This window comes from Gasterosteus aculeatus, chromosome 14 (genome assembly GCF_964276395.1).
Source record: "Gasterosteus aculeatus chromosome 14, fGasAcu3.hap1.1, whole genome shotgun sequence".
NCBI lineage: Eukaryota > Metazoa > Chordata > Actinopteri > Perciformes > Gasterosteidae > Gasterosteus > Gasterosteus aculeatus.
The window spans coordinates 3,630,992-3,655,187 of NC_135702.1; the positions used below are offsets into that span (position 1 = coordinate 3,630,992).

General features: G+C 46.8%; 1 protein-coding gene across 2 annotated transcripts in view; it reads right to left on the minus strand.

The window, feature by feature from the left end:
- Positions 1-1,867: 1,867 nt before the first annotated feature.
- fibcd1b (fibrinogen C domain containing 1b) overlaps positions 1,868-24,196 on the minus strand; it is a 76,653-nt gene continuing 54,324 nt past the window's right edge. For both annotated transcript variants that reach the window (XM_040197673.2, XM_040197672.2), the window contains 2 exons: positions 5,831-6,010; positions 1,868-3,792 (listed from right to left, as the gene is read on the minus strand). In XM_040197673.2, coding sequence (XP_040053607.1) covers positions 3,527-3,792; positions 5,831-6,010 — 446 coding nt within the window. In that variant the 3' untranslated portion in view covers positions 1,868-3,526. The remainder of the gene's footprint in view (positions 3,793-5,830; positions 6,011-24,196) is intronic.

Genomic DNA, 24,196 nt, shown 5'->3' on the forward strand with positions numbered 1-24,196 from the left:
ACAAGTAAAACCTTAACTTGTGCTTATAAAGCATTTTGTTCTACTGTCTGATTCCTAAACACCAATGAAACGTCTGTTGCCGTGCTTTTATTTAACCTCATCAAATCTATAAGTCTAGAAAACAAAGTCACAAAAGCCAACCACGCTGAGAAAACCCCACACACACGTCAGGGTGCTCCCCATTTATAAAATGTGAATGTTTATTAAATGTTGACAAGAACATTAAAACACAGTATCAAGATTCAGCAAAACAATCTAAAGTACTTCACCAAAAAGAAAAGGAACAGAAAAACAGAGTTAGTTCTGCGCGGGTACAGAAAGGAAGGGAGGACTGGGGGCTGGGGAGAGGAGTGGTGGAGCAGAAACGAGGCGGAGGAGGGCAGGAGGCAAGTATTTTGGAGCTATGGACTGAGGAGGAATTGGCAGCAGAGGCTAAGGCAATTAAGGAGGTACAGAGTAAGAGAAATAGAAGGTTTGCGGACCTGGGGGATCGATCCCGCCGCTGATGCAATGAGCGGGATAACCGGGAATGATTAGAGCCTCTGTCTTCCTTCTCTTATCTTCTCTTCCGTTTGGAGATTTAGCGAGAGAAGAATGACCTAAAAGGCATCCGCCCAACAAAAACACAGACGGGGGGCCATGGCAAATAATACATTACGTGTAAAATAACAAGGGGATCAGCAACATACAGTGAGCACAACGTCGCGTCGAGGTGGCTGGGGGCGGGTTCTCAGGGGTTTTGGGGGCGGGCTTTCGGAGGTTTTGGGGGCGGGTTCTCAGAGGTTTTCCTGGGTACGTGCGCAGTTCAGCACAGGACCAGAGGGTGGTGTCCACGCTTATGGGTTCACAATCACAATAAGTAATAGTTCAATATAATTATGTAAATCTCTCGTGTATCAACACAAGTAGCGGGGGGGGGGTTTACATAAGCATCACGTTACTCCAAAACTCCACAGGGAGACGCAGTCGGCCTCCCGCTCTGTCGTCTTGCTCATGCACACGGGCATGTACAAACCGAAGCATGTGCATATAACACAGAGACGCACACATTAGCTTCCCCCTTTCCCACACACACACACGCTCACACACACACACAGGCTCTGTCTACCACACACAGACACACACCTTGGGATACACTCACGCACATGTTATTCTCCAGTGACCTCACACATTTGCGACTTTAAAATGTGCTTTATCCTCTGACATTATCACCCCTCAGTACTCCGTGCCGTTCCAAATCCAGCAAGTATTCGTAACACGTGTTCAGTGCGGCGGCAGTGGTAGGCCGCGTGTGCGTGTGCACACGCACCGGGAGATCCTGCCTCGCACCAGGTGACGACAGAATAACTCCCAGCCGCTCCATCGCCACGGGTATTCTGTGCAGCGCTGCTCGGTGCCGCGCGGTAAACCCCCCCCCTGTCGGCTGGGGGCCCCCGGGGGCCCCGCCCTTTCGGCGGGCGTGAGGGATTGTCTCGCAGTGCGGCGGGACCTTCCAAAGCCAACATAAGTTCGAAAGATCCATCGTGTCCAGCAAGGCGGCAAAAGGTGCCGAAGGGGTTTTAAAATCTCTCTGATATTGTGCCTCCATTAAATATTTGTATTTGTGCTGCAAGTTTGAACGAGCATGTGCTTCAGGGACAATCGCGTTCCTCCTCTTCACTCGTATCCGTCCTTCTGTTGTTCAGGTAGAGGAAGGGAGGGAAAAAGGTTCTGTAAATACTTCACTTCATTTTTTGTTTTTTTTTCCGACCGAGGGATTTTTGTGAAGTCCATGTGCTTGAGTATTCTTTGTGTTTTAGCATAGTAAGAAAACAGCTTCACATGCTCCAAAAGTCATACACAGTGTACAATAAACTCTACAGATATTTTTTTAAAGCTTTTGGTACATCAAAATAAACTCAATGAAAACAAGGTTGATTCTCCAACTTCAAAAACGAAAAACAAAATTAAGGGAGACGGAAAATCAGGATTGCACTATTTTCTGTCCACAGTTTTCCTTTGTGCTTTTTCCACAAAACACTTTTTTTCTTTTTCTGTTATTCTTTTTTTTTTTTTTTTTGCTCCAGGCAATTTTTGTTTTTGCCAAAACACATTGTAGAATTCCTACTCAGAAGAAAAATACAGGTTGGAGAGCGTCAAATCTTATTTTACAGCAACTTCCTCCGCCTTTTGCATGTCGAGAAAAAACAGTGTCACACACATGAAACCCACATGACCCCCCCCTCCCCTCTCCCTCCCTCACCCCCAATACGGAGGAAAAATGGACAAACCAAAAAGGTGAGAATGGAGGGTTGTCTAAAATAATGGGAACTATGCCACAAACCTGGATTCCTCTTTCATTCTGTAATCCCATTGGTCCCAATGACTCGTCCCTCCTATTACACGTAAGTACGTTACACGCTCTGCCGTTGTCACGGTGTCTCCAGAAGCTAAATTGAACGTGAAGCGACACCAGCGACGCATCGCGCTCGGTCCGTCTTCACTCAACGTCGTAGTCGGCCCGAGACGCTCTGCTGAACTCATGACGGGAAAATGATAATGTTGGAGAACTCTGTCTGCCTCCCTCTCGTCGAAGACACGCTTGCACACAATCGCAACAAACCAACACACGCACGCACACAATGGCTGGGTTACCATCTGTGAATGCTGCATCCGATGGCCAGTACTCAGCTGGCAGGAAGATTAAACAAAGTGCCCAATATACCTGCTAATGGCCCAAGTTCGATGAATGAGATCCTCCGCTGTCTCTCTCTCTCTCTCTCTCTCTCTCTCTCCCTTTTTCTCATTTCTTGCACCTCGTCTTCTTCCTCTTCCTCACTCCTCTTTGATTCTCACTTTTAAACCAATTCAACACTTGTCAGATGATTCCCTCGTGCTCGCAGTCTGTGTCTACCACTAATTGTCTGCGCTGGTGCCGGGTCCCGTCGGCACGGATCAAGGATGTAAATGTCACACGTCGGACGAGCGAGCCGTGCCCCTTCTCGCTGGTCCTGGACCTGCGTCTCCTTTTCTACCTTTTGTCGGGAGTGTTTTCAACCACGTTTGGAGCGACGCGCTCCGCTTTCATGGTTATGCGGCAACGGGCAGTGAGACCGGACCACAGTTGAAGTGCCACGGCAGCACAGATGGGAGGTCAGAGCTACATGTCGGGAGCGAACTACTGGCGCGTGGTCCCGCGGGCGACGCTTGGACCGCCGCGGCGCGCCGACGGTGGCTTCGGAGCTCTGGTATGCTGCTTTTTCTGTGAACCGAGCGATAAAAAACATATGCATGATGCAGATGCATGTCATTTAAGGATAATGGCAGCCGGCATGACACGTAGTAGCTGAGTGATGGAGGAGGAGGAGGAGGCGGAGGAGCAAAAAAGACGGGAGCGAGACATCAGGAGGCAAACAGCAGAGGAAACTAAAAGGTACGTTTTAGTGAACAAACAATATCAAGACATGTAACTCCGCCTAGCTGTCAGAAAGAAGTGGTGTGTAATGTCTGAAAAAACATTTTATATCCGTTCTCCTTTTGTTCTTCCTCATTTGTTCTCGGGGTCGCGGGTGGGCCGTATTTTCATCTCGGAGAACTTGAGGGAGTACTGCCAACCGGTCCAGGAGGACCACTCGATGCCGTCGGCGTAGGAGGTGTGCTGGCCGCGCAGGTACTGCCCGTTGAGGTTGGAGGTGTGGCAGTTGCGGTACCACCAGGCCCCGTGGTAGAAGGAGGCGCAGTTGTTCTCCGAGTGGTCGTTGTCCCGGTCTTTGGTGGTGAACTTCATCCCGTTGTGCTTCAGCAGAGAGTCACCTGGTGCAGCAAAAGATGTGCGACGTTAACTTGAATGCGTCACTACGTACACGAGGGACATTTTGAAGGAATAAAAAAATGATTTAAAAAATAAATGTGTCTCATATTCTTGGATCGGTAACAAGACACCAGCATCAACCTCAAAATAGTGTAAGGCATTTAAAATTCATTTATTTCTATAAACAGAGATGATAGAATACAAAAATCAAGCTCCACAGCTCTCAAGAGTATTGCTTCTCATTATCGAAAGCAGGAGGTCAGACGGCTTTGAAACCAATTTATCAAAGGTTCCACGGTGACCTTTTTATCTTCCACTTTTTAATGAGGCATACCCGAGGATTTCATCATGATGTCTATCAGTTAATGGACAGAAATGTTGATAGAGAGGAGAAACGACAGTCAGTGGACTTCACCCCATTTATTCATACGATTATTTCTATGTTCACCTTCTAAGTGTTTTTGCGACATGTTTGAAAAGCGTCGATAACGGCGAGAAGGCCTTCCTTCCTGCCACCCGTGACCCGCGAATGGGGTCACGATGCGAGACTAACGCGGTCGAATGGCCTCGGTGACCACAATCGCCGTCTGCGCGGTGAGTCTGATCCACGCAATCAAACTGCCCGGCTGAAAATATCTACCCGCTGTACAAATATTCCTCACAGGCATATTCTCTGAATCGATAACAGCTTTACAAGCCATCGCTCTAAGAGGCTTACAAGTAAAATGAAAGCGACGCCCTTGCAGACGCCGAGGTAGATCTGAAGTTTTTAGCAAATGGATGTTCACACAGCTCCTAATGTTCATTGAGCTCGCTGCGCTCCACGTCCCCTCCCTCTCTATCCCGTCGCCGGCTTCACACTGTGACCAGAAGTGGATATGAGGACAAAGCCGAGAGCCCGATGAAAGACGGCCCACCAGCCATCAGGTGAGGGCTAACAGCTCGTCAGGGCTTCAAACAAGCCTTAATTGCCCAGGATGTGGCCGCCCCGGCTTCTTGCCCCCCTCACGCTGCCCTGCACGCCGCTCTCCATTCGGCATCGCCATGGTAACAAGTCAGCCGCGAAAAGTATTCTGAGAGCAGTGGCTGATATCAATGCCGCGTGCTGCTCGGCATTAGGAAAGAGGAGACAGTGGCAGGGGGGGGGGGGAGCTCAATGGCAGCCACAATGGGATGATGTCCAGGGGGTGTAGAGAAGAGGAGGCAGGGAAAAAAACAACGGAAAAAAAAAAAGAAGAAGATGAAAGACGCACTTAGAGGCTCATTTGCAATAAGCTAGATGTCACCTTGGTGGCCCCCGATGTCCATTAAGATCCGGCCTGCTGCCAGCCCCGAATGAGCACCTGTCAGCTGGCCGGACGGCAAAGCACTACTAGGAATAACAGCGCTGCCTGGAGGGAGGCCAAGGAGGGAGCGCGAGCGTCCTGAGACAGCCTGAGTACCCGTAATTTGACTGGATTCGAATGACCACCAGGCAGATGGATTCAAGGTCAAGTCACGCTGAGAACAGCGAACCAGAGGATGTTTGGTGAAATATCTGCCACACACACACACAACACGTTTTTGAAATCTCCTCGTTTTTATTTACCTTTCTCCTGTTCACCCTTCACTTTTTGCCCACACCTGCCTTCCTCTGTAGCTCCTTCTTTCCCTCCCCTCCACATCTTTTCTCCTGGCTCCATCTCTCATACCTGTCCCCATTCTCTCGCTTTGTTTTTGGAGCAATGCTCCCCAAAGGTTCTTTAAATTGCTTCCCCGTTTCCACGGCTGGTTTTTGTTTACGCTGCAGGTCAAGCAATGCAATTAATTGGGAGTAATTTCATCAAGGCGACAGGAAGCTGGCTTGGATTCGATGGTTGGGGAGCACGGACGCCGGCACCGGCCGTCCCTGTTCGACTGTCTGCATTGTTCTACTTTCACTGTGAAAATAACATTATTATTCCGCTATTGGCTGGAGGTTTCGGCCCCTGATGTGCCTCAAAACAAACAGAGTCACAATCAGGACGCAGGTGGCAAATGGAAGCCGGTGAGCTTACACACCTGCGTTGCCGGAGTAGTCGCCCACGGTCAAAGGATATCCGTCATCGTCTGGGTCCACCGAGAAGAGGCCCACTCCGAAGGTTCCATACTGGGCATAAGCGGTGCTGTTTTCAAAGTCCTCCAAGTCGATGCGCAGCTCGTAGTTGCCCTGGATGGAGAGGGCATGGATCTGCTTCAGCCCTGCAGGGGGAGAAGATCACACCAGTCCGTTTGTCCTCGGACAACAGTTTAAAGCTCTCTCAGCCGGCTCTAAACGCCGTACGTTTTGAAAAGATGTGATATGTTGGGTTTTTTTTTTTGGGCCCATTTAGTGTCTCCTGCTACATTTGCTTTCTTTCCAAAACAAGATTAGAGTTTATTTTTCCAAAGTGTCTGATGCTTCAAAACAAGTGTGCACTTTTAAGCGAAGTCGTGCTGGCTACTCCATCTTGCAAAAGTACAACGCAGCATTCTCACACAGTGAGAAAAATAAATATCTTCTTTCTAATTCTCTCGGCCTCAGTGCTGCTGGGCCCGACTGCAAAATATTGCTGATTTGTCTGTAATTGCTCTGCACTCTCTAGGAAGTGGTGGTTTTTATCTTCCTTAGTGTGTTATTTATCCTTTGGTTAAAGTTCTAAAGTATCTCTTGCACTAAATTCAAAAAGAGAAAAAACTGTATTTCTTCAACCAGGGAGATAATTGTAGCACGGGCCAGCAGCGCACCACAGACTCATCCAGGCAGGTGAAGTGCTTCTCCCCAATTCAAATAAATAGCTACTTGTAATTCTAATGTGAAAAACAACATCCCCCGCTCAGTCCCACAACATCAAAGCAAGTCCCCAAACACTGTGAAGGACACTTGGCTCCATATAAAAGTTGTAATATCGAAGACGGAGATTTAACAGCAGGGTCAACAACATCTGTGGCCTCTGGGTAATGAAACATGCTCAGTGTCGTCTTTGGTCCCATAAGTTATGCCTTTTTTTTTTTTTTTATCGGACTAAAGCTTCTTTCCAAAAACACTCCGATGAGACGCAAACTAATCGTGCAGTGATTTCAGTTCAGTTCTGGGGATATTTTGAAAGCGATGACGTAGCGGCTTAATGCGCTAACGTGCTAAACTGCGAGAAGAGACATGAGCAAAGACGAGGAGTCACACGTCATCATTAGTACAGGACTTCGCTAAAGAGTCCCCTGTTTTTTAAGGAGACACAGATTTGCTTCACAGAAAAAAAAAACGTATAAATATTCCTCATTAACATTTGATTGCAGCAGGTCGTAGCTCAGTGAAAGAACCCCCCTCTTTGTCCTCAATTGTGGGTCCCTGCTTGGCTTCAGCTCTTTGGATAAAATCCTTTTTCCATTAAACCAAAGAAACACATCGAGTTCACATACACCTGTCTCCGCTACTCCCGATAAAGCTCTGCCTCCGCTTCATCGGATGCCCCCAACAGGTCTTTTAATTGCTTCTCAATCCTTTGGATGGAATGTGTTAGACAGAAAGCGCCGGAAGGGAAAAATGGTTTCCATCCCTTCTTCCTTGCAACGCCCCCCCGCGCCCTCCGTCCCCCGCTGCTCTACCTTCCCCCCGCTGCGTCGCACTGATGGTGCGTCCCAGGGCGAGTTTCACTCATCCCTGTTGATCAAAGGCACAAGAGGGATGGCGTGTCAGGCGGGGAGGGGAGCGCGAGGAACTCAACCTGGGCGTCACGCAATCCGAGGCAGGAAGACAAACAAACGCGTTCTCAGCCTCAAGACTCGGGTAGGAAGCCTCCTTCCGTGCTTGGAAACGCACTCAGTGCGGTTGCAGTGTTTATTTGGGGGTGAGAAGAAATAAGATTTGAAGCGCTGCCCTGATGGAGGGGCTTCAAAGGCTTCGCGGTGAAGACCGCAGGTCGGGTTTGGAGCGCGGAGAGGAAGCTGCAGGCAGATCTGTAATTTCACAGGAATAAACTGTGATTTTAAGAGCCTGAACGCCGTCATTTTCCGACTGCAATCAACACCTTCAAAAAAAATAACAACTCCTAGAAGCTTACAACCCTCAAACTGTCTAATTTGAATTCCGTGGTGGTGGAGAATCGCACTCTGAGAGCGCCTCGTCTGAAGTGGGGGGCTAATTTGGTGACAAACCCGGCTGAAAGAAAGCATTATTATTCAGCGACAGGGGCTTTGAGTCGGGGCCCAGGCACTCGGCTTGGGTTTAATGTGGCCCAACAGGAGGCTGATCCCGCTGATTCCATCTTTAAAGTGGATCAGAAGAGCCGGAGGATCAGTCATTCGTACGTTGATGGGCAGGCGACTTCACGCGCGACGGTCTGAACATGTGAGGTGCTGACACGCACAGCAGAGGCACACAATGCAACGCGTTCCCTCGCGCACCGTGGGAAACAAAAATGGCTTCATTTTCAGAATTCTTTATTTCTGTCATGTAGCCCTTTGAGGAAAAGTCTCATTCCGCAGATACCGAAAAGGGAGAAGTACCCTGCAGTGATTTGATAAACTTCAAAAAGAAAGACTCTGGATGTTTTTTCTTTCGGAAAAAAAAATAAAAATAAAATACCAGATGCAACACGACTCTATTTAAAGAGTCCGCAGCTTCCAACTGTATTTACATAACTTTTATCCAGTCGCTAATTAAAGCCCCAGAGAATCTCAGCGAGACTCTAATTCAGAATAATTAAAGCGGAAGACAAGTTAAATAACAACGGAAACCTATTTGGTTAAAATCTAAACGCTCAGGTGCACCATCCTGTTAATTAAATGCTACTGTGAGTTTATTTAAAGTGGGTTCTGATACAAGGGAGAATTTCGAGGTGTTTTGCTTCAGAATTAACTTGCTGATTGCTCCGCTGGGGAGAGACTCTTCCCTCTTCTCACTGATTTGCCGTTTATGGGAAGCTCAGCAGAGTCCAAAAGCGAATGTCAATTAAGGGGGGGGGTGGGGGGGGGGGCTTCTTTATTTCTTCTGGTTTCATATCTCGGTCATATTAAGGCAGACTACTTTTAATTGCTGTTTGTTTTGATTTCACACTTAATTAGCATTATTATTATTATTAATAATAATGATACATTTCTATTAATATCAGTATTTTATAAGTACTTCAACACTCAAGAACAACTTTCCCTTGGCTGCATGTGTGGATTGATGCTTTTTCTTAGAAAAACAGGACACAGATAAACTTTTTTTTGTGTGTCTGAATGAACGTGAAAAAGTGTTGCATTTTGCTGATGTGTGTCTCTGTTTCCTGCACATAGTCTGCTAAGTTTAGCACGCTAACACAAAGACATCACTTGCCCTGTTAACTTCTGTGATGGTGCCAGATGGAAAAGTCACCACAACGGGATGTTTTATTGTTGCCGAAGCTCTGCAGCCCTTTAAATGAAAATTAATTAACGGAGCGCAATCTTTGTGTGAACTTCTTTCTGGATAAATCTCCATATTACACGGCGCAGCGCCGTACAGGAGCACTTACTCAACGTCATCTAAAAAGAAGATTAATAACACCGGCGAAATCGGCTCATCTCATTCTGAACAATCAATGTGTTTACTGATAAGGAATCTCACTCAGCGTGTGACTGATTAACAAACACGTCGATGGGACAACGATCTCCGAGCGTTCTTTGGCATTAAATCATCCACAACAGAGCGGAGGCTGTAGTGCGGCACCTTCCATTGTGCCCAGTGAAAGCCGAGCGTTAACTTCATCGCATCCGTTCTGATGAAGAGAGTACAAATAATACTATTCTATTACACATAAAAAGCGGGACAATCTTACAATTGCACTAAAAATGATATATATCCTCAATTATCTCAGGGAACTAGGCCACGGTAATCCATAACTCATTTTCGTAGCTCTGGGGTTCATGGGACCAATTTAGCTTGTTTGGAACATGAAGACGGCAATTTGTCATTTAAAAAAAAAAATCTTTTATTCATTCTGAGGAGGACGTGCTGTGTTCTCCAGAACTAAAAAGAAACAACGCTCAAGCCTTACATTGATTAAGAAGTCAGCACCAGAGACGCCTGCTCCTTAAACGTGATTTTACAGTTAATGAGACTGACATCAATGACTCGATTAAATATGGAGAAGACCTCTGTGAGATGTCTGTGATTCCGCTAAAAGGCCCACATATTAATCATTTATTTGCTTTTATTTGAAAAGTATGTAGTATGCGATGTATCGCAGGCGGGGGGGGGGGGGGGGTCGGGTCGCAGTCTAAGCGTGGCGCAGCGCTACGGGGCACGAAGGAATAAAAGAATAAAAAAACAAAAAAAAACACATCTCTAAACCCAACAGAGGAAAGATTACACTTCTCTCTGCCGCCTGTGACATTTCTCAAAGTTAATTATTCATCATGCTTTTCTCCCTCTGCTGCTGGGGGGCAGCTCCTGAGACTGTTTCAGCCAACTCTTCCATCTCCTCCTACTCCTGAAACCCCCCCTGTCTTTTTTCCCTCTCCCTGTCAAGCGGTTTTGCTCACAGATCGTTGACGTGTACGAGACTGGAGGGTGGAGGGTGGAGGGTGGATGCTACTTCCACTTTGCCCTTTGGCCCTCGGGGGGCGAGTGGCGGGGGGGTCGGCTTTTAGGAAATAGAACAGGCTAGCACTCCGCTCGTCGCGGGGGGGAAGCGGAGACAGGTGTGTGCCGAACTCTCGCTGCCCCCACCCGGGGGCCAACGGAGACATTTTCGTGGGACAAAAAGCACCACTGACATTTTTTTGGCAAATTCATTTAATTCATGATCAAGCGGTAAATATTGGATGTTCCTCTGAGGGATTTCCGATGTTTGCTATAGAGGATGGAAATGCTGGTTTAGAATGGATTTTGGGGGTGTGGCATTCCGTAGAAACGAGGAGGGTGGGGGGGGGCAGCAACACCCTTCTGCTGGGACGAGTGGTGGCAGTTGCGAGAGGCCACATTCCGCTGCGTTCCAAAGCATCGGGACGCAGAGAATTTTCCCTGAATGAACATTGTCGAGCGGCGCTATTTGCTCAGCGGTGCCGTTTCCCCGGGCGGAGTCTAATTTGGGAATAATGATCTTGGGAATGTTTGTTCACTTTGCCCACAGCGCTCTCATTACTGCTTTCAGGAGTCACTTGCTTCATCTTTGAAGATGGATACATTTAGCGATATATTATTAATACACATTGTTTCCTTTGAATCCTCGCGGGTTTTCCGAGGAGAATAAAGCTTTTTGCGGTTTGCAGACCCGCAGCGGTTTCCCCTCCTCGTGTCACAGACGGAGGCGCGACTGAAGGTCGGAACACGCGCCACGTGTAGGACAGCGACCAAGAATCCAGATCCGATATGTTAATGCAATAATCATAAGAGCGCTGTAATGTGTTTGGGCTCTTTGCTTTTCATTTTCACGGCCAGGGGGACATTTTCAAGTGGGCGGTTTGTGCACACAAAACTATAAAAAGGCCACACAGGCAGACCGCCACTGAAAGCAAAGCTTTTCATTTTTTTTTTTTTGCGGCGTTCCGGATGAGCTTTTAAGTGACCGAGAGACAGTTATTATGTTGGTGTTCTAATGCAAGGTATAATTAAATGTTAATCCACCACAAAATATGCGTTCACTGGACTTTAAAATGCCCTCCCTCCATCGGGAACAGCTCCAAACGCAATGCAATTATTCTAAGCGGCGGGAAGTATTTCGGCGGGTTTTAACTTCTCAGAGCGATATAATACAAAACATTCTGGCTCCTTCACGACAAAGCAAAACAAAATCGACGGCGCTTTGCGAGAGGTAGCGATCAATATGAATCCAGGCTGACTTTTAACATTTCCGTCTTGATCCTCCTCCAAACAATGAGGCGTCTTTGACTGCTCATTTAAAATTGAACTCTGTTTAACTTGAATCTCTCTCCGCCGGCTGTCACTCGGCTCTCTGTCGTCTCCCGGCTCTCTCATTCGAATTGAATGAGCGCCGCTCGCTTTGTCTCCCGCCGCCGGTGTGAGCTGGCGGCGAGACGCCGAGGAGGTGACACGTTTGCTCGTGTTGATGGTGATGCAGCTTGAGCAGTTTACTGTCATGTGTTTGCAGTGGGTGGTTCAACTGTTCCGGAGCTCCTTCCGCAAAGACGCGCTCTGCCTGTTTACTCTCGAAAACCTCTTTGTCGCTCACACAGGAGCCTTTCTCTGCCGTTAAAATAATTGATGAGCGGGGTATATTTATTTTAATAGACCGGGACAGGCAGCTGTTAACAGCAAGTTGCATAGCTAATTGGCAGTTTGCCGAGATGAATAGTAGAGATGAGGCTTGATTGAAACTGATTAATTTAACCCTGCTAACATTTCTACCACACACTTTTCACTTCATCTATCCGTGTTTATTTCCTTCTCATCATCTCAGCGTTCAGCTCCGCTAACATCCACGTGGGACTGTTTTGATATATTACGCATAAAACCATCGCCTTTGCGCCGAGAATAATTCATGCAGACACCGTTGATCGCAGGAGAGAATATCAAAATGTCTGCAGTGATCGCGCCTGGTTCTAATCATGGAAATGGAATTGGAGTAGAATGGATTTTCCCCACTCAACTCATAACGAGGCGGTGAGCGCGGCGGCCATTTTTTTGTGCGCCTTATCGCCGTCGCATCGCGGGGTGAGTGCCGCGAGTGGCGACTGAACGAGGCGGAGCGCCAGGAACGCCGTGGAGCCGCGGCGCCCGCGATGAACGAAAGCGAAAGCTTCATTTTCTGTAACCACCGCAGCCGGTAGAATTTGATGCTAAACTGGTTACAGAACATTTGCTTCGCTAACTAGCCCGCCATCCGTCCCCCCCCCGGGGGGGAGGCCGACACCGGCGTGTCTCGTCACCGTGGCAACCCGAAAGCTTCATAGTTTCATATGTGTGAGTTCCCTGCTTTTCTTCGGACTGATACTGAAGTCTCGGACTGTTTGAACATTTCCCAAAACCTTTTTATTCATGAGTAATAAAAAAAAAAAAAAAGATTAAAAAGCGTCTGTTTAGAAGTAGGTAAATAACAGCTTGTGCTGGATGTCGTCCTATTAGTCTACTCCAGATGCGCTTTAAAAGCAGCAACGTGCCAAAGTCCGAAAGCGTCAAAACTCCTGCCAAAGTCCCAGGCAGAGCCAAGCCAGCTACCTTGTTTACTCCACTCCACTTGTTAGTGGTGATTGGAGCAGGTGGGACACCGGTGACACGACGCATTTAAATCTCTCAGGTCATTTTAGTGTCGGCTAATGTCAAATGAGATTTAATCTCAGGGATGCTGGAGGGCTCATATGGACGACGGTATCAGATGTCAGGTTTGCATTCAACCTCCCCGCCTCCGCGAAACTAGAGGCCTCCGAATGCCCTCCGCCGGGCGAAACAAAGGAGGCGATTTTACTCAAGTGGCAGGATGTGAGTCATAAAAAACCGTGAGCGAGAAGAATGAGAGCCAACAAGCCATCACATCTGATATCATCCGAAATGAACCTTCTGGGGGAGGAGAGGGAGGGGAGGGAGGGGTGAGAGTGGTGAAGGGAGAGGGGAAAGTGGAGGAGGGAAGGAAGAGAGGCAGGTAGACCGGTGCTGATGGCGGTTGGCGGGCCTGCGAGGCTGTAATTCAGGGAGAAGATCACTTTAATATTTAGAGGCGCTCTCGGGTGAAACAAAATGAGCTCCGGCTGCACTGCAGCAGACGCAGAGCGCCAGAAGACACAATTTTCTTTGGTAAGTAAATTTGCTGTTAACGTAACGAGACCAGGCCACATCTCGTAGAACAAGATGGGAACGGGGACGGACGCACAAGAGGTCTTCATGGTCGTACAGTTTAAAACCTGAATCTGAAGCTGAATTAGGGGGCCGTTGATCCACCACTTTGGTCCTTTGGCAGGACGGCTGTGCAGACGTTAATGGTCCGAGATGATGGTGATTGACTTGATATTTGTATTGATCGCTGTGAAATTTGGTGAATAAATTTGTTCTACAATTAATTAAAATGTTTTAATACTTATTTCAGTGCCATCATCAGCTCCAAAACTTGCATAATAATAAAATAACCAATACATTTGTTCACGCTAACGTGCTAAATTAAGAAGGTGACCCTGGTAAACACAGCCTGTTTTAATGCACCGGTAGCTACTTTTTGTTTTGTACAGTTAAATATCGGTGGGAACCTTTGTTAAATATCGTACCTCTAGTCCCTCACGTCCTGTCAAATCTTCAAAACAAAAAGCTTCCACATGCGGGCGTTCCTGTTAAGCTAACCTTACACATATATACAGTTCCAATTGGCGACTGGCAGTTATGTTAAAACACCAGATGAATGGAGCAGATGGCTAATCCACTTAGATCCACTCTGGTATTAGACAACAGGCCCCCCAGACGCTCCACAAACGAACTGGACCTGACTGATGGAATTTGTTAACGTCGAGTCTCGAACAGAAAACCCGTCTACCGACAACTCTCCATCTGCCCTGATAGGTTGATTCCTCGGGGGGGGCGGGTCAAAGTGTGGAGTCCATTAAAAGGATTGCTGAGCAGGTAATCTAACTGGAGCAGAGAGGATGTGTTCGTGTGATTGGGAAGGAAATCCAGACAGAGACGAGAGAACGAGGCAGCGAGTCGACTCGCAGCGCACGAGGAGCATATGGAAGCACCGCGGAGGCTTTGCTCATGGGCACATGGTACCATTAGAGCCTTGCTAAGTTCCGCCTCCTATTGCAGGGTGAAGGTAATGATGGGCGAGACACACACCTCCCCAGAAGCAGGTATCATAACAAGGACATTTTCTTGTCCTTTGAGTCATATATTTGTATTTGTATATTTGACCTTTTCTAATTAGGATTTGCGTTGTGGTCTTTACGTCATTTGGACCCTTGGCCGTAATCCGAACTCAAACACACAAATTCCCTGACTGATGCAATTCAATGAGGTTGACATTGAATAAAAATGAAATCCACTGAAATGGCCTTCAAGGGTCCACATCAACGTTCCCGCGGCTGAGCTCAACCGTTGAAAAAATAGAGTATCTTCACATCGAGGTAATAATATCAGAAACATAAAAGTAAGGCTGTGGCGAGAGAAGGCAAAGAAACATGCTTCTCCTCCTCATTTGAGGTTGTATTCACAATGCGGCGGCACACAACAGAGTCGCCGTCCTCCGGATGAATGTGCTCATCTCAGTGCAGAGGACTCGAGAGGGCGTTGGAAAGGATGAATTGTTAATCTATGAGGTTCTGGTGTTTAACGTCTGACCAGGCGTGAACAATGTGCCACCGCTACCCGAAAAGAATGAAATGATAATACGTGTTTTCTATTTGAAGGCCATTAACAAAAGCATTAGGAATGCTGAATTAATTCATTACGTGAAAGAAAACTGAATATTTCTGCTAGAACACCCTCTTTGGCTTAGAAACGCTTCCGACTGTCATCACCAGCCATCAGCCAGTAATTCGTTGATGTCATTTTCAATCACCCAATCTGGGCTCATTCAGCATTCCTTTGTGAGAAGATTCTGCTCATTCATTTTTACAGCTTCACTAAAAATAAAATCCCCTCCGCTTTTTTTGCAAGCCGTGTCGGTACAAGTGGAGAGGTGTTGGAATATACCTGTGGGCCGGCGATGAGGGGCATCAAATAAAGTAGCTCCCCGGGCCTCGAGGAGAGGGCCACGAATCGCTCTGCTTCTCATACATATCGGAATTACTGGCGGAATTGCTGCAAATTGCAGCTATCTCCACTCCGGCAGTGCAATCTAGTGCAGATGGAGTGTCTGCCGGGGTGCGGCCACACCAATCAGAGGCAGCACACCCTCCTGAAGGAGGCAGAGGCATCACTGAAACAGCATCGCGGCTGATTGGCAAGACCCCGGCTGGCCGGCCGACTGGATCCCTCAGCGTTCAGCATCAGTGTGCCGGACTGACAGAGGAGGGATCACACCGTTGAATAATTGATTGGATATGAATGCAGTATTGGAGGAGCTTCAACTGAAAACACTTATGTGTGCTCTAAATAATTGATTGCTGGGGAATCAAGTCCTGGGAGATATTGTAGTTTGTCTTTGTCATGCAGGATATAATATGATATCATATCTTTGTGCATTTCCTGACAGCTGGGACCAACACATCTCATTCAGTTCCTTTAATATGTTACCATTTTGGCTCTGCGTTCTTGTGGTAACTTCATCCTCATATCAAATGGATTTGATGCACACATGCACACGTACTCAAACAATAAATTCCCTCTACATGGTGGAGTTATCTCAGGTGTCCTTGAAGAATCAAAGACCTCTGGGGCTTTTGTTCTCCAGATACAGTTATGGTGGAAAAAAGGACATTTGTGCAGCACATCCTGATGCATATTTAGAACATAACTATTCATTTGCATATTCAATATCAATCTGCTGCAGTATGCATAGCGATTTTTATGTATGAATTGTTTAGGGTGAGATACAACGAAAAAAGAGTTCTGCAACAGAAAACATTCAGTTTCAGAAATGCTGTTATGGTAAGTGACTGTCTTTGACAAAACGTAGCTCTCAATGAGAGCCACTTGTCAATGACCGCAGAGACACATCATTTATCAGCCATATGCTTTTCTAGTGCGCGGCTCTTGCTGTTGTTCCTTTCCAAGGATTTTACTCCAAGTATTAACCGAATAGCCAGGGACCAATGTAACGCATAATAAAGCCATTTCCATGCAAAGCCACTTATTATGGCAGCTCTTGTCCAACACACTCTTGCTGCAATGCTCCTAGAAATGTACGATGTGCAAGGAATTAAACATGGTATTCGCAAACTGCCGTGTTTGCATGAAATGGTTTTCTGGATTATAATTATCAGTGGGTACGGCCGGAGGGAAGTCAGCGGGGGGTTGCGGAAGCCAACAGGCGGTATGAGCCACATGGGTGCAGCGCGTAGGCAGACAGTGACTGTAAAGAGCTGCACACGGCACTAAAAAACTACTATTCTCCTGACGTCGGGGTCATCTTGAGGTGATCACAATAAGCATTGTTTGATGATGTACTTTTGTTGTGAAATGTTCCACGCATTTGGAAATACTAAAATAAAAGTTATTCCCAGCGGCTGTGAGGATTGCAGAGTAGCCACAATGAACACATCGTGCTCCTGTAGAATGAAGTGGTTTGGATCAGGGGTTCCCAACCACCGGCCATTTGGTACGCGGCCACACCACACAAAGAATAAAAATATATATATTTTTTCAATTTGACTTTCCAATACACAATATTTTTTACATTACAAACAATGTTGGGCGCCTCCGGTTTGGATGATTCTTTGTCGAGTTGTGTGCTGTCTTGACATCGCATTTGGAAACCACGTGAAGAGACGCAGCTGGCTTCTCTGTCACATGTGAGCAGTTGGCGAGTCGTAAAAGTACCGACAAGAGGAAACTGACATGTTGTAAGATGCGTGAAGTGACAACTTGTTTCTCCAGTGGAGTCTGGGGGCCCGAACGCCTCCTGCTGTAAACACCTCGCAGGATTTAGATGTGAGGATTTAAATAGTATTTGCTTCCTCAGGCAGAGCAGAGCGCTATAAGGACCGGTGATGAATTACATCATAGACACCCTGAAATTACACAGTGAAAATAATGGTAAATGTCCAATAATTTTGAAATACATGATTATGGGGAGTGTTGTGAGAAGCAGACAGAATAAATAGCAATGTGACAGGAGGAGAAAACAATGGAAGCGACACTCAGGCTTAGACGGGGGGCACCTGGATGAATAATGAGGCGATTTATTCCCTCAATGGGGATCGGAGAGTGTTCAGGGGGAGACGGCGTGAAACCTTGTGAGTTTCTCTAAGCTGTGACCTTCCTGCAAGGTAGCAGCCTTTTTATTGACTCAAATCAGCCTCTTATGCACATTTAGGCTTCAGCATCGTATAAAATACTCCTGGAAGGAATATTGTGGAATTAAATGCACTATTAATAAGGGACTGAAAAACAGTTTAAGTAGCTTGATCTGAGGTAGTTTCGTAAGATTGTTAAAAAATAAATATGAATTCCTTGTTAATTACTTTTCTTTACTCCAAACGACGGATTGGATTTGTTTCCTGCTACTCAACCACCTTTTCTCCACGTCTTGTACTCCAAGTTTGTCTCTCCATGTACTAATTAATAATGCATTCTCACAAAAAGGTATACGGGCCGGACATCGGCATGCTGTGCAGCTGCCCTTAATGACGCAGAAGCATCACCTGGACGCGAGTGATAAATCTCCCCGAGGAGAATCGATCAGCACTCTATGCCCCTGTCTTCACTGACCTGTGAGTGGTGGGAGCGTTGCTGACCTTTGACCAGGCAGCCGTCAGAGGTGCTGCAGCCCAGCTGAGAGAAGACGCAGCAACAAATGATTGAGTTTTTCTTAGACAAACCACTGACAGGGTCAGGGGACGTCTGGCCAATTGTTTTAGATGAAATGAAATGAAGGAATTTATTGAGAGAAACCATATCTGTGGTTTCATTTCACTGTGACTTCATGCGTCTATTAGCATGTGATCTTTGTGAATAGTTTTTGCATGAGGCTAAAAAGGCCTGTTACCTAAATGCAAACAGCATAAAACGTGGAGAAATGAGTTGCCTAATGGGGCATTTAGCGGTGAACTTTAAGAATTACATGTGTTGTTTTTGTCTTTTCTGTGCAGGAAAAAGGCCGCACCCTCCCTTTTGTGAATTTGCCCCCAAGTGTCCACAAATAGCATAATTCAAAAAAAGAGATACACAAAGGATGCAAAATGGGCTGTCATCCTCACAGGAATTGTGATGTTCTTTGATTTGTGCTCTCTTTTGTAGATACAGTCCTCTTTGGATTTTCCCCCCGCGTGACAAGAATATAAATACAAGCCCCGGGATGCTGCATTGTGGTGGCGGCGAGCTCTGTGGATAAATGCATTCATGCCGGTCCCAGGGAAAGAAAAAGATTAGGACGAAGGGAATGACTTAAGAAAAGAACAACTAGAAAATGGTTGCAAGGGTTGACGTGTGGAGCAACTCTTCAAAATGGTGGCGTACGGAGCCGTATTTAACATTCTAAACACGAAGAACAACGGAGCGCTTATGCTCAAATAACCACACTGTCGAAACCATCCGCGTATTTAGACATAAAACAGAAAATATTTGAACGAGAGATTTCAGAAGGTTACAGAGCCTGTTGAAGAAGCGATTTCAGTGGACGTAGCCGCCTGGTGAGCGGCTGCTCTCTGCAACCCTCTCACTCGATCATGGGAACATTTCGGAAGCTTCCCTCCCGTCTAATCAATCCGACACGACAGCAAAAGAGTCCTCTCTGAGAGAGAGAGGGAGCGTGTTTGCGAACTGCGCGCCGCGGTCGCGGTCACAGCCAACATCTTTAACACCGGTGGCCCGAAGACTCTCCAACAACGGGCAGGTAGATCGAAGCATTACTCTGCGGTTCAACAACCCTAGACCGTAGCAGCCTTTCAACAGAATAACCTGTCAACCAAAAAAGAAAAAGGAGGATGACATATCGCATCCACACAGAGAGCATTGAATAAACCCTCTCTCGGAGCATCCCATTAAGCGGATGTCCTCGTGTAAGTGTTTGTAGAGACAGGACGTTCTCTCCAGACAGAGGTTCAATGGGTCCTCCTGCTTCTCCAAGCGCCGAATAGTTCTGCAGGCCCGGGAGTTAATTGCCACAGACTCTGCGCTGTTCCGCATTGATCTGAGAGAGTCCTTGCACAGAGAAAGAGATACGTTGGTTAGGAGAGGGCGGAAGGTTTCTAAAACGACACCTCAATCAGTGTTACTTTCTTTTTCTACCCTCCCCTCATTCTTTTAAGGCCGCCCTTTAGATGCGAAGTGGCCCTCACGTCGCTTGGCTACTGCGGCGCACTGCCGAGCCTGTCAAACGCCCTTCTCCAAATTATAGTCATCCCCCCCATGCCCGACTCCTGTCGCGCAACCCTCACTTCCCCATAAACACACGCTGAACACGCAAATGTGGCTTTGTGGCTGCACCTCCCTGTAATCACAGCAGCTTACACTACTCAGGCCAAGAGCTCAATCAAAGCTCTTGTGTACGGCCCGCTGAAGGTGAGCTGTATGCTAAGGGGCTAACTGCTGCAGCTACCTGCGGAATTCTGGGAAAGTTCAGTGAACAGACCCGGAGAAAAGACTGCAGAGGAGGAAGGGACATTAAACGGGAAAGGACCGGAGCTGGAATGCAATAATTCACCAATATGTTAAGTTGCTCTGCCTTTGGTTTCATGGATAAATAGTTCAGGTGTTGAGTGAAAAAACGGATCTAAATACATAAATATGCCATCACTAATATGATGGCGTGATGTATAGTGTGCAGCTGTAGGCTTAGAACAAGGCCCTGCAGCTGCACAGTAAGTCTGAGGGTATGTACAGAGCACTGCACAGTTATTGGGCAGATACTGTTCATGCTGCTCGGTAATTTACTCATAACCGTATAGATTGTGGGAGTTTGTTTCTGTGCCCGATCGTTTCGGTGCACGCTGGTCTGAATTAGAGGGCTGCAACGGAAACATAAGCCGTTTACCCCGGCGACGCGACCACAGGATGAGCGTGGGATGAAAGTCCATGCAGGCAGCAGCCGGAGCCTCCAAATGTGGCATTAAGTACACTTTGGCTTCCCTGCACGCCCACCGGCTCCCCCTCTTTCTTTGCACACTAGTTGCAGAGCTTTTTAGTGAGCCAAGGCAAACTCTGATCTGAAACCCAAAAGACGACTGATGTCACATTAACACAAAATTACAGCATCTGGTTGCATCTGTAGAGGAGATGACAAACTGCCAAACAAGGAAGGGGGCACACAAGGTTTTTATCCACTTTTAGTCCCTACCGCCTCCGGATGAAGTTGTTTTATGCTTATTTTCCTCTCACATCTTCTACAGCTGGCTTGTACTTTCAGATTAAAACAATCCACTGGGGCTGCACATGCCCTGTTCTCCCCGAGGGACGTTACACACACACACATTTCGCCCAGAATCTGATCATATTCTGGGGCTTCGGAGGCTCCGCTGTTGATACCTGCCTCAGTTCGGAACGAGTGTCGTCGCCGACTCTTATTTTTCCGCGGCCAAATCAAAGCCACACAACCAACACAAACACACACAACCCACAGTTGGCGTGTGAATGCTCACGTCGTCGTTTCCTCGGCTGCCACGAGAGGAGGAGGCCTCTGCTGGGCCTTCGTGTCAACCTGAACCTTTCGATATAGGTTTTAGTGCTGAGTGGAGAGGGAGGTCGTGCTGGGGTCCCCAGAGGCACAGCCATTTAGTGTACTGGAAAAAAAGAGAAACACATCCTGGAGGATCCCCGGGACAGGCAGCCGAGGCCTTTTCCTTTTGCTTTTCCGTCTTTCAGGAAGTTGGTGATTGAGCAGCCTGCGTTCAAATGAATCAACAGGTTGGTTTCATCCCGCGTTCTGCCTGCGGGAATTAATGTGGCTCAATTAGTCACTATCCCACTAATAATAACAACGAAGCAGGATAAATGTGGCAGGAATACAGCACACACGGGGCTGGTGAGATTTCATGTGGCATATGGTATCCACACAGAGAGCATTGAATGAACCCTCTCTTGGAGCATCCCGTGCTGGAAGGGTACTTCTGATTTGTGTGTGAAGTGAATTCATGGACAGAGAATTTCCAAGACAAGAAATAAGATCCTTGCTGACAGTGAGGCTTTTCCGGCTACGTGCAGCGCCATAATGACTGCTTCATTAACCGACGTATCTGCCTGCGAGGAAAACCCAGCGGGGGGGCTGTGATGCGCTTCAGGTGGGTCTTTTCAAAAGAACCTTGGGACCACAGGGGGGGAATGAAGCTCACACAAAGCCAGTGATCTGATGGAGGTCTGTGTGAAGACGGGAGCCATTTGGTCGCCGCCAGTTCTTCAGACGGAAGCGAGAGACGCCATCTGGGCCTGCGGGTTTTTGTGGTTTTGTATCCGCAAAGAGTCGCAAGAGATCTTCCTCAGTGATGAAGCATGCGGGTTGACGGGCGGGAGTGGGAAATCATTTTTGGGGATTTGAGGCCAGAATGGTTTATTTTAGGGCTTTTTACTCTCTTCTTTTGTGTCTGCTCTAATTTCTTTTCCACTTCTGTGCAACTCCATCTCAGGCCAGATGAAGCCGCCGGATTTTTGCATTTTGTATTTTGTATAAGAAGGAACGCATGTTCCGTCCATCTGCACCTCACAGGTGGCTCCTTCCATTTCTGCAAAAGCCTTTCTGGATTCTTTTTTTTTGGGTAAATTGGGAGAAGTTGAGTTGTTGGAAGCACAACGGTAGGCATCCTGCTTCCGCCCCCTGAGGGATACTCGCTACACTGTCTTTATATTTGTGGCACTCAAGACTGAGAAGTGCTCAAATTCCCCAAAATAACATTATTCATTTCTCCGTACTGGTTGTGCGGCTAGCCAAGCCTTGCATCCACATACGAGCCTGAGGCAAAATGCAAACTCTGACTGGAAGAAGAAAAGAAGAAGAGAACTCCTGTGGTGGATAAAATGGTTACGGTTGATTAAAAAATAGAGCTTGAACAGATATAAAAGCAGGTCTCCCCTCATTTGCCTGATATACCGGCTCAATATAGCTGCTCCACTCCCCTGAATAGAAAACCAGGCAGATTTAATCCAATGTCCTGCATGGATTCACCTCGCCGGCCCGGCTGGTTCTGCAGGAGAGGAGCCGTATGTTTATCCATCTGCCCGGAGAGCCGCGATCCATCCAGCGAACACTGGAACCCCAGCGGTCTTAAGCAGAACTCGTACGTTGGTCAAACTGGTCCGCCTGCAAAGAACCCTGCGCGCGGGGGAATGTAGCGTCGGACTGACGATAAAAACGGAGTGTCTCTGTTTTCATTTTGACTAAATAAAAAAGAGAAACTTGGGACTTTACCCCTCAAATTTACGGAAGGACAAAGATGTAAAAGAAACTGCTCAACAAAAAAACAAAAAAAGAACGGTGGCATTTTGCCCTCCATTGTAAATAAATAAACGGATGACAGGATTCCAATTCGGCAGTTGGTATGAGAAAGAATTAATATTAATTCCTATTACTCGTAGCTACCAAAAAACTAGAATTCCATTTAGGAGGTATTGATTAAGCTGTTAATGCTCCACTGATTGATAAAATTGAGTACTGCTCCAGAATGTCAAGTGCTTCTGTGTGTAAACCCTAACATCTCAGACTCAGAATGGACATAAATGGATAATATTGACTTCAAACCTTTGTGCTTTAGATGAATCACTTGCATATAAAAGTTGGAATAATATCCAAGTATACCTTCAAATATGGTTCTCCGGGCTTTCATTGTACCACCGGAAACCTGAAACACACTTTTTGACAAATAGCCTCCCAATCACTTTGGAAACATTTCTTTTGAATGTCACTCTCCAGAAGAGAAGGACAAAATGTCACCGGGAATCGGTTGTGTCAACTTTAGACTGTTTCACAATTCTACGCAACACAATGACAGCTTTGAGTTTATGTAGTAATGTCTTGTTTACTCAAGCGGGCGCAAAGTAGAAATAATAGCGGCAGTTAATGGACTCAAAGCCAAGAGGGGCGACATGATTACGGCAATGGATCATTCGTCTATCCTCTTTCCGCTGCATTTAAATGCTGCCTTCAACACTTTACGGACGGAAGTAGGTTGTTGTAATGGTCCATCTGGAAAAGTAGGTTAGTCTCTTTGGGACAGCATTAAACTGTTTCAGGACCTACATCACAGGTAGACAAGTCCACAGCGGCCTCCGAGACCAGGTGTCTAATGGATTTGATGGCAGCGATGGAAATGCCCTGACCCAGTTTAATGCTCTTAATGCGTCGTCCTTGGAGAGAGATTACTCAGCGATATCTTTGTGTTTGCAGTTACAGCATGGTGAATCGTAGATCCAAATTACATCAGCAGGTACCAACGTTAAAGACTATTTACTTAATATCCATGCGAGCAGACCAAATCATTGTCGTTATCCTCACTATAAAACTTCAACAGCATGAAACGACAACTTTGAGGAGTCTTACATCAAAAGATCACTGCGATCGCTCTCGACACCCCAAGTGAGATCCTCAGGCATTCAGACTAATTAACACATAAGCCGCCAAAAGGAACAGCTGTACTGAACAAAAGGGATGCTAAATTGACTTTGCTTATTGCACTCGGTACCGAATGTGCCAGGCCAGTAAAAAAAAAGAAGAAACTGATTTGTTAAGTCTTTGCTGCTTTCTTATTCTTAATTCTCTGGCCACGCCTCTTCTTCGGATGACTTTCATTGGCGCTATCATCCCACTATTACAAGTTCAATGCAGCAAAAGTCCTGCTGTAAAATAAGATAATGGGCTGGGATGGGATCTTCAGATGTGGCGGGGGGCATTAGTGAGCAATATTTGCCTGGCAGGTAAT